The sequence below is a fragment of the Chrysochloris asiatica genome, unplaced genomic scaffold (assembly GCF_000296735.1).
Source record: "Chrysochloris asiatica unplaced genomic scaffold, ChrAsi1.0 scaffold00041, whole genome shotgun sequence".
Taxonomy (NCBI): domain Eukaryota; kingdom Metazoa; phylum Chordata; class Mammalia; order Afrosoricida; family Chrysochloridae; genus Chrysochloris; species Chrysochloris asiatica.
This window is the reverse complement of record NW_006408559.1, coordinates 11,787,653-11,798,973: the sequence shown is the minus strand read 5'-3', so window position 1 is coordinate 11,798,973 and position 11,321 is coordinate 11,787,653. Positions and strand designations below refer to the sequence as shown.

Below are 11,321 nucleotides of genomic sequence, written 5' to 3'. Positions count from 1 at the left end.
TGTGTGTGTGTGTGTGTGTGTGTGTATACGTATATGCACACATTACACATGTCATCTTTTAACCTATCCTTTGAAAAAAATGTTTACATGGTTTGTAGCAAAAGTTATGCATACTAATTCTAATGAAATTTAAAATGGAGCAAACAAGTATGTGAATATTAATTCTGTGACTGATTTTCAGGGAGCTGTATGGGGCAACATACTAGACAAGGTCCGTGACAAAGACTTTTGAATTTGTATCAAAGTGGGTCTGCACAGAGAGCTCTGAGATAGAAATTCTAGGACATGCTCCATTGTCTGGTCTGCTCCAGTCCATGATCACTGACATATTTGAGTCCATTGAAAATTCTGATGGAACAGGGGGTGGTAGTTTGAGGTGGGGGAGAGGGTTAGGTTAATTCCATCCAAGTGGACATGACCACGTAAAACAAGGCTCTTCTTTTTGTAGATAACAGATCATCTCTGTCTCTGATGACAAAGGACCTTGGTGATTGTTGGGTGCATGTCTGCTCCCATGCACAGCGAGGGCCACCAGAGCAGGGGCTACCCCAGCCTTGGGTCACCTTTGGATCCCTAGAGCTAAACAAAGGTCTTAACATAAAGAAGGTGCTTGATGAACATGCGTTGAAGGCATGAAAACGATCAGACTTGCAGAAGATAGAGCCCTCGTGTAGGTGATGGTTGGGTCAGGGAGACCTTCTTTGATCTGAGCACTGACATTTTCTGTCTCAGACACCATGAGTGTTTGGATAAGCAGGCCACAACCCTCCTACAAGCCTGCTTCCTCTGAGTTATTTGTGAAACTGATCAATATTCCTGTGTCAAACTGATCAGAGCGTCTCCTCACACGTGGTCAAAGATCACCAGGGCTCTCTGTGTAATTGTAAGGAGAAGCACATTTGTCTTCTCCACATTTTCATAATGGGATGTACTTGGGATGTGAGAAGGAGATGCTGGTGAGGAACAGGGTAGTAACTAAGTGGTGGGTTGAGACCTTTCAGAAGGTCCTAGGTGGCTTTCTTTTTCTGTTCCTGAGAGCATGTAGAAATATCCCTTCTAAAATGTAGCAGCACTGCTATTTTAGGGCTATTATGGCATGAGTAATAAGTCATTCTTTTTGTATGAGAACATACCAAACTCTTCTCAGTTATCCAAAAGAATCAACCACACAACTGCAATTCCAGTATTTGAATAGTACCGAATCCAAAAGCGTATTTTAGTGTCGTTTCATACCATCTTGTGAAGTAGGATAATGAGACTACCATTACCTGCATTTAGCAAGATGGAAAATGATGCTTTGTTGTGACTAAAAACATACTCTCTGCAGAAGATGTGAAAAATCCAGAAAAGCACCAAGAAGAAAACAAAATTCACTGGTAAATTCATACCTCAGAGATAATCACTAAGAGCTTTTTGATATATTTCTTTTTATGTGCTTTTCTATACACATTTAAGAAAATGTAATCACGTTCATTCTGTATATTACATGGTTGTTTCTTTATTGCTGGCTTTCCCCTTATTGTATATTGCCTTCCCCTTTACTCAAGTGAATATGTATGTGTCTGTTAGTAATTACCCTTCCTGGCCCTCCCATCCCTGGTAACCACCAGAGAGTATTTCTTTTTGTGTAAAACCCTTTTCTTGAGTTTTTACTATAGTGCTCGCATGTGATATTTGTCATTTTGTGACTGACTTAGTTCACTTAGTCTGATGTCCTCCAGGTTCCTCGGGTTAGAGGTGTTTTGTAGATTTCATCGGTATTCTATTTACTACATTTTATATCCTGGTTTTCCTCTCTTAATATCACAGTCATTTCCCTTTTCCTCAAAAAGGATTCAGAAACATCTTTTATTAAAGTATCACATAATATGAATGCCTCTTAGTTTATTTAACTATTCCCCTAATTTTTTCATACATATGTTATTGGCTTTTTTTAAAATTTATTTTAACCTTTGTAAATAATGCTGAATAATCCATATATGTCTTCCTGGGCATCTTGATTTTATTTCTTCAGAATTCTTAAAGTGCTGTCAAGTTGGTTCTGACCCACAGCGACTCTGTGTGAGTTTTCTGAGGAGCAGCTGATGGGTTTGAACTGGCTGGCCTTTAGGTTACCAGTCTAGTGCTTATTCTATAGCTCCTGAACAGATCTCAGAAACAGAAGACTGTGTATATTTTTCATGCTCTTGATACATATTGCCAAACTGCTTTCTAATAAGCTTGAGTCCATTGCATACCCAGCATCACTTGCTTCCATGGAATATTATCTTAAAAAATACACACAAGTTTTGTGCTAATTTGTTACACAATCAAAGAGATTGGGCAAACTCACCAGCTGCTCCTCAGAAACTCTGTACAGGATTGCTAGGAGTTAGAATTGACTTTGACAACACTTAGCCACAACAACAATACAAATAAGGTCATGGCACCCTTGTGGGTGTGGGACCATGCAAATAAGGTGTATGGAACTCTACTGATGAAATTGGTTCATTTTGCAATCCCTGAGGTAGCTAGTGGCAGCTAAAAGAGATAAGAGTGCAGTGTGTCCTTTGGAGCCAAAGTCCCTGTGCTGAGAACCTGCTAGATCCAGGAGGCAGCAAGAGAGATTTATCACCAGAGATGGTAAGAGGTGCTGAGGAGCTGTGGCAAAGAAACAGCCAGCAGCAGCAGAGGCAGCAGAATCCAGAGACAGCACAGTAGTAAGTCTATAGGAATCACACTGCCCGATCCACAGGAGGCTCGTGGGCAGAGAGGGGTGCCTCCACATACTTGGTGGAGCTAGGTTTTGCCACCCACGGACCAAGAGAACTGAGAGCCTTCCGGCCAAGGCTTACTGGTAGAGTGGGGTGCTCTGGGCACTTGTGGGTGGAGCTAAAGCGCTTTGTAACATTACCGTAGCAGGGCAGAGGTCAAGCCAAGATGCCCAGGGGCTGAGGGCCAGAGAGAGACAGATGTGCCTGTTGGTATGGCTGAGACCTGACCAGAGAACTGTATATTCTTAGCATTTCTGATCTTGAATTGTAACCTGTCACTTCCCTAGTAAACCTCATAATCATGTGTGTGGTCAGTGAAGCACAGGATTAGATCCAGTAGAGGTCCAAGTACGGTCCCTGGGAGAGACTGCTGGTGTCTGAATTGAGAAAAACAAATGGAGGCTGAAGGCCAATCTTGGGCTGTGGATTTCCATTGTCTTTCCCCCTTGTGGAGTTCAAGGAGGTCAGACGCCCTCGCTAAGTCATTTTTACAGTTTCTAAGATTAAAATCTGACATGACACCATCCTTTCTTAATGTTGGTTACTTGTGCCTGGATTTGAATTTTCAAATACTTTTTCCTAAGAGACATACATTGAGGGAAGTCAAATGACTTGTCCAGGGTCTCAAGATTGATTGAACTGCCACAAGACTTTCCGACTTCTACCCCAGGGTTCTGTCCGTTAAGTGATGAGTAGATTTTCCCACCAAATGGAAGCTGGGGAGCTGTACCTGGTTGCTAACAGGCTTGTATTTGAGTCCTGGTTTGTTCAGGATGAGTTCCAGCTGCCTTCGGTTAAAGTTGGACACTCCAAGGGATTTCACCAGGCCGGCATCTTTGCAAGCCTCCAAAGCCTGTGCGTAAATAACAAGAAGTTAAGAAAGAAGCCTCAGTAGATGCCAAACTAAAGACTGTTTAGAAGGGGAATGGAATCGTTTGAGAAGGAAAGGTCCTCAGTACATGAACGGGCATTTGTGAAGAAAGAAAAGGTGACGAATTCTGTGACTAATAAGCTTGAGAAATATTATATGCCATGTCCTCCCCCCGTGGCACTGTAAGATAAACACTAGACCGCAAGGCCAGTTTGAACAACAAAGTTGGTGGTTCAAACTCACCAGCTGCTCCTTGAAAACTCTGTATAGGATCATTGAGTCAGAATCGCCTCGATGGCACTTAACAACAACAACGTATCAGCAAATTCGTTGAGGCTTTCTTTATGGTATACATACCTGTTCAAGTTTTGTAAATGTTTTCTACATGCAAGAAAAAAAATGCATATTCTCCTGTTTTGGGATGTAATCTCTCTCTTAGCTAGAAAACCAAAAAATGAAACTACATAGCCCCACTGCTAACTCATAGTGACCCTATATAGGGTTTTCGAGGCTGTAAATATTGAGAAGCAGACAATCTCATCTTTCTTCCTTACAGCGGCTGGTGGGTTTGAACTGCCCACCTTATGGTTAGTACTCTAGTGCTATACCAACAAGCCACCAGGGATTCTCAGATATATGTTGTTGTTCTGACTCATAGCAACCCTGTATAGGGTTTCTGAGACTATACATTTTTATAGGAGCACACACCTTCATCTTTCTCCCTCGGAGCAACTGGTAGATTCGAATTACTTGACCTTGCAAGCAGCATATAAATCTGAAAATATTTATTATCAGAACTCATTTTTTTGCTTACAGTTGGGCTGGCTATAAAATCTAAGGTCAGGGTTCTTCCCTTTTACCTCAGTATTTTGAAAATATTAAGCTATTCGTTTTTAGCCTGCAATGCTGCTGATAATGAAACAGAACAAAATAAAACTTGTATGTCTCATTTAATGTGATTAGCTTTTTCTCACTGGAAGCTTTAAGTTGTATTGTTTTACAGCTTGGTGGTTGTTGTTATGTGCTATCGAGTTGGTTCCAACCCATAGCGACTCTGTATAGGGTTTCTGAGGAGCAGCTGATGAGCTTGAACCACCAAGCTTGTGGTTCAAACAGCTTTGCGGTCTGGCGCATTGACTTACAGCGTCACACCAGGACTCCTTTACAGTTTTACTGAGTTATAATCGATGCATAATAAACTCGACATTTTTGAAATTGTACATTTCGATGACTTTTGCATTACAGACACACCTATGAAGCCTTCCCCACAGTAAAAATCAGGAAGACACTTGGTAGTGTGCTGATAAATGGTTAATAACTAGCTCTTTGTGTGTGCATGTGAAAAAACAAAAGGTCCCAATTTATAATGTTTGTCAGTTTCTGGGGTGTAATAACTCTTAACAGGGTGAACACAAATAACATTGATTTGAGAACGAGCTCTTTTTTTTAATATAAAATTTTAATACTATAAATTTTCTGCTTTAGCTATAACCCACACATTTTAGTATGTCATTTAGTTCAAAAAATTTTCTAAATTCCTCATTTCTTCTTTGTCTTATGGGTTATTAACATGTGTTTTTTTTAAATTTGTTTCCAAATATTGGGTGATATTTAGATCTCTTTTGCCACCAATAGATAAATTTGACTCTATTTTGTTTGTGAACCTACCTTAAATCATTTGAATAATAAAAATTTACTTAGACTTGTTTTATAGCTCAGAAAATGATACAGTTTGGTAAATAGCCCATAAGCACTTAATTGCATTTTGCTTTGGTGGAGAGTGCTCTATAAATGTCAAGTAGACTAATTTGTTTGACAACATTCAAATCTCCTATATCCTAGTGATTTTATGCCTGCTTATTTTCTTAATTAATTATTGAGAGAGTGGTTTTGAAATACTGAATATAATTGTAGATTTTTCTCCTTTTCTTTTGAGTTCTTCCTTTTATACTTCATGCAATTTGAAGTTCTGTTATTACATACTATAAATTAATAAAAGGCAGGTACTGAGATATTTAAGATTAATTCCTTTATCATTACAAACTAACTTTTATCTCTGGTAATATTCTGCTGTCTGAAATCTTTCTTTATATTAAAGTAATGACTCCACATTCTCTTAGTTAGGGTTAGCTTAGTTTATCTATTTTGAATCTTTAACTTAAAAAAACAACAACAATGACAACAACAACAAAAATCCCTAAAACTTTTACTTTTAATGTTGTTGTTAAGTGCCGTCGAGTCGGTTCCGACCCATAGTGACCCTGAATAGGGTTTCCGAGGCTGTAAATCTTTACGGGAGCAGATCGCCTCATCTTTCTCCCGCGGAGCAGCTGGTAGTTTTGAACTGCTGACCTTCCGGTTCACAGCCCGATTCGTAACCACTACGCTAGGTTTCTTCTATGTAGGCTATAGTGGTGTTTTGTTTTGTGTTTTCGTGGTTTTGCTTTTTATTCATTCTTACAAATTCTGTCTTCTAACTGGACTGTATAGATTATTGCATTAGGCAAATCTGCGGCACAAGACCTCTTTAAAGTGCAAAGATGTCAGTTTGAGGTCTGAGGTGTGCCTGACCCGAGCCATGGAATTTCCAATAACCTCATATGCGTGTGAAAGTTGGACAGTGAATAAGGAAGACCATAGAAGAATTGATGCATTTGAGTTATGGTGTTGGAGGAGAATATTGAAAGTACCATGACCCTCCAAAAGAACAAAACAGTCTGTGTCAGAAGAACAGCCAGAATGTTCCTTGGAAGCCAGAATATTCAGAGCTTGTTTCTCATACTTTAGACATATGGTCAGGAGGGACCAGACATACCCTAGAGGAGGACATCATGCTTGGTAAAGTGGAAGGCCAGCAAAAAAAGAGGAAGACCCCCAATGAGATGGATTTAGCAATGGGCTCAAATGTAGCAACAGCTATGAGGTTGGCACAGGACTGGGCAGTGTTTTGGTCTCTTGTGCATAGGGTTGCTATAAGTAGGTACTTACTTGGTGGCACCTAACAGCAACTAGATTGTGCTATTCATTTTCCTAATTTAATATTTTTACTTGCTTTTAAAACATTTTCTTGTTCTTACTTCACATTGTTGTTGTTGTTGTTATGTGCCGTGGAGTCGGAACCGACTCATAGCGACCCTGTACAGGGTTTCCGAGGGTGTAAATCTTTACTAATGTCTTTTTAGGAGTCCTGGTGTGGCCCTAATGCGCTAGACTGCAAAGTTGGTTTGAACCACAAGGTCACCAGCCGCTCCTTGGAAACCCTATACAGTGTGTCTATAGGTTGGAACCAACTCGATGGCACTTAACAACAACAGGCTCTTTTTAAAATATTCTTTAACATAGTAAGAAAAACTTTTAGTTCTCACCCCACAAAACAACTCCACAACTCAGATCCTCAGGTACTGGGGAGAGGATATGAGGAAGAGGCAAGCATTAAAGTGTCATTTTCTAGCCTTTGGAATGTGGATTGGGAAGTGTGGAGAAACAAGTTCTGGAAGGCATAAAGTAACCCATATTCTTCTCAAAGTCTCGTAAGTACAGGATTTCAGCGCTGCTTAGATATGACTCCAGAGACAACTGGACAAGAGTTCTAAGTTTCTGAATGTGTGGAGCAGGCAATATTTGTTCCAAGGCTATGGCAGGAGAGGAGAAAGAAGTAAACTGGACTCTCTAATTATCTTTCCATCTTACCCTCTCATTGACGGTTGAGGTATGCCTGACTTCCACTCTAGGTTAAAGCTGACCCACTCCCTCATAAACAAACCAGTTCAGAAGACACCTCGCCCTTGAATACCTAGAAGTGTTCTTGTTTTCCCTCATTTTTCCACTCCCGTCATCTTAAGGAAGGAGCCTGCAATCAGACTAGTTCAGAAACTTGGTAAAAAAAACACATAACGGAATCAGAATTATTTTCCAACTTTTTATGCATCAAAATCATTTTTTAAATTAAGAACGTTAAAAAAATACGTGTATTTACCTTCTTTATATTTTTTTGTAATAACTATTATATTAGAACTCATTTCCTTTACTTTTTACCCCTTCCATTCCACTTCCCCACTTTCCCTTGGTGTTATAGTTCTCCCAAGAAAACAAGAATTCTTTAACACCCAGCGTCGGAGCTGGGTGTTAAATTGTTATAGATTGTTAGAAATGTCAGCTCTGACCGCTGCTTTCCATTGAGAGTTAAAGCCGCATGTCTGCATAAATTTGTTGGGAATAATCAGATCAGAGTTTTAAAACGTAGTCTTTTAAAATATGAGGCCCAACTGGACTTACCTCCCACGTGGCGCACAGGTTAGCCTTGTGATATAACCATTTACCATTCTCATCTTTAGGATAAATTTCGTCTCCAGGCTGCAAAAAAAGAACAAGTATGCTCATCTCATGTAGATCTGGGATTTGCAGCTACGGAATTTAAGTTGGCAGTATATCCTTGGTCTTGGGAAAACAATGAAAGGAACTTATGAGGGTAAGTAAAAGTATTGCTATAAATTAATAGAAACTTTTATTAAACAAAAGTATCAAATTGTGAAGCTACTGTTTCTTGACATCTCCTTCATCTAGGCCTATGTACTCCTGAAAGTGAGTTTTCCGTCTCTCTAATAGTTTTGAAAAGGAGCTCTGGTAGCGTAGTGGTTACAAATGGGGCTGCTAATTTCACGGTCAGCAGTTCGAAACTACCAGCTGTTCTGTGGGAGAAAGATGAGGCTTTCTGCTCCTGTCAAGATTTACAGCCTCGGAAACCCTGTACAGGGTCGCTATGGGTCGGAACTGACTCCACGGCAACAGTTCTTTGAAGAATTCTATGTTCTTTGATTTACACCACATCAAAATGATAGTTTTAGCATTTTTGAGGGACTCAAATTGTATTCTTTTTCAATGTTCTGTGAGTTCTAGAGGGAAAAAAAGTGAGAAGGGGTAAGCTCAAGACTGAAGGGTGGATGGTGTAAGGTTTTCCAATGAAATTCTTGTAGGACAGTTCTTGCTATTATCGAAAAATGAGCAAGTGCATTGTTTTGATGGAAAAAATTCATCAGTGCAAATTTCCTGGTCTTCTCACAAATGTAGTTCCCCAAATGTCTTCATAAAAAGTCCCTGTGGTCATCCCATGTCCTTCAAGAACATCTATCCAGATGACCCCTTTGGAGCTCCATGAAATAGTGCCTTGAATTTAGATGGTCCAGAAGATTCCCTCAGAAATCACTGTTTCAATTGGACCTTTCTCTTTTTTTTTGAAGGCGCCCTAATAAAACTAAGACAAGTATATTGCTGAGACAAGTTGTCTGTAGCCATCTACTAATCACAGAGTCATGTTTAAACACATTTTGTTTGTAATAAGTCTATATATGTGTGAACTAGAACCCTAGAAGCAATACTTTTTGCATACTTTAGTATTTATATGTAGATATAATTGTATAATAAATGCACATGTATTTGCTGGTGGTGTTGTTACTTCGGACTCTTAATGACCTCATGCACAATAGAACTAAACCCTGCCTGGTCCTGTGCCAATCTCACAATTGTTGTTAAGCTTGAGCCCATTGCTGCTGCCACTGAGCCAATCCACCTCATTGGGGGTCTTCCTCTGTTTCACTGACCCTCCTCTTTCCCAAGCATGATGTTCTTCTTGAGAGACTGGTCCCTCCTGAATTATGAGAGAGATAGTATAGTATTTGGAGTCCTGGTGTGGTGCTGTGGGTTAATGTGCTGGACTGTAAAGTTTGTTCGAACCACAAGATCGGTGGTTCAAGCTCACTAGCTGTTCCTTGAAAGCCCTATACAGGGTCGCTATGGGTTGGGACCAACTTGATGTCACTTAACAACAACAACAGCATTATAATATGGAATATATTTTAAATCTCCCTTTTGTGAGATTGTCTAGAAATTCTTTGACTTGTCTACATAGATGACATATAATTTCACCGTGATATTCATTTTGAGTCGAATGAATTTTTCTTTCATTCATGGACAAATTATTGTTAGGCCATCAAATTCTTTCTTAATAACAAGCTTATTCTCATTAAAAAAAGTCCTGTCATCACTTTCATATAAATTAGCCCTAAAGTTCTGCATAATACACAAGTATTACGAAATATATTCCATGAGACTCTCTTTTCAAGATTCCAGGGTTTTCTTTAGTGCTAAATTAATTAGGAATTACATGGCAAGTATAATAGATGAATGTAGTGTCAGAGATTAGAGCACTACTGAAAGATGAGGACAGACTCAGGAAGGATCAGAAACCACAAACGGAAACTCATATGTAATGTGACTGAAATTTACTCCCTGTCCTTCTCACTCTAGGCATTTGCTTTATTCCCTTTCTCTGCTGGTTTTCAATGCCAAACCTGACTACCCCAAGAGCCCAAATCAGCTACACAGAAACTGACTTTATGCTTAACCAATCTCAACTCCAGATTTCTGGGTGAGAGAATCTGATTGGGCTAGATTGCATCAGGTGTCCATTGCTAGGCAGGTCAGCAGTGACCAGAGGAAAAAGGATCATGCAGTAGATGTTTTGCTAGCAGGAGACAATTCCTTCTAGCAGGACAGAGGAAGGAAGGGTCATCTCAATGCACACTGAGATATATGCAATGTGTTTTAAACTCTAATATAATATGCCCTACTGAGTCCTAAGGATTGTTCACACAGCCTCGTTTTTCTCCTGCTGATTGGCTGGTGTGTTCAAACTGCCGATCTTGTGATTTGCAGTCAAGTGCCTATCCGACAGAGCCACCAAGTTCCCAGCTAAAATATCTTAGCACATTTTAATCTTTTAAATATCAAATTAACAAACACCCACAGTCTCAGAACAAGAACATACAAAGTCTCCAGTTGCTACACTGGTGGAGCCCCATGTTGGCTCAGTAGAACTGTGATCCATACGCATTTCAAAGGCTGAGTTTTTTTAAAGCAGATCATAAAGATGATCTTTGGGGAGCCTTTGGGTGGACTCAAACCTCTCACCTTGTGTTTATGACTGAGTGTATTAACCCTTTGCATTACCCAGGAATTCCTAGTACAAATCACTGCTACAAAAACCACTCCAGCTACTGATTTAGCAGGTATGCCCAGATAGACATGGCTTCATGGTCTTTTTTTTCTTTGATTGGAGCTTTTTACACCAAAGACCCTTCTGTCCACCTGTCCCTTCCTTCTCCCCTCTATGGGGTTCGGATCCTCCTGGGGAACCCTCCTGCAATCAGCTTGCTCTGTTATCAATCACTATTTTGGGAATTTCTACAACTTTTTCTCTACAGGTAAAAAAACAAAACAAAGCAAAATTTACACTCACTCTATCTTTTTTCTCTTTTTTCTCAACCTTTCACTTTGGCATGCCAAAATTACACAGATTTAGTACACAAGAAATTACAACTTAGAAATTCCCAATGTTGGAATCCGACTAGAGCAAAGGGAAATAGAATGATCACTATGTCATTTCTGGGGTCAGGAATATGAAACTTTGATTCTATTTATTGTTAAATCACATCCAATTTGACTTCCTGTTTTCGTCGATGGTCCCTATGAGTTGTTATCCACTCAGCAGTACTGGTTTCTTCATTTTCTACATAACGTATCATTATATGCACTGATGTATGGTATTATAGTTGTTAAGTGCGGTTGAGTCAGTTCCTGCCCATAGCTACCCTTTGCAAGGTTTCCAAGGAGCAACTGGTGAGCTTCAACTGCCAATTCTT

General features: G+C 39.7%; 1 protein-coding gene across 1 annotated transcript in view; it reads right to left on the bottom strand.

Moving 5' to 3' along the window:
• The window catches only part of AKR1D1 (aldo-keto reductase family 1, member D1), a 112,208-nt gene that overhangs the window by 6,037 nt on the left and 94,850 nt on the right, over nt 1-11,321 (bottom strand). Inside the window, exons 3-4 of the mRNA XM_006861238.1 lie at nt 7,900-7,977; nt 3,484-3,606 (exon numbers count right to left, since the gene is read on the bottom strand). Coding sequence (XP_006861300.1) covers nt 3,484-3,606; nt 7,900-7,977 — 201 coding nt within the window. The remainder of the gene's footprint in view (nt 1-3,483; nt 3,607-7,899; nt 7,978-11,321) is intronic.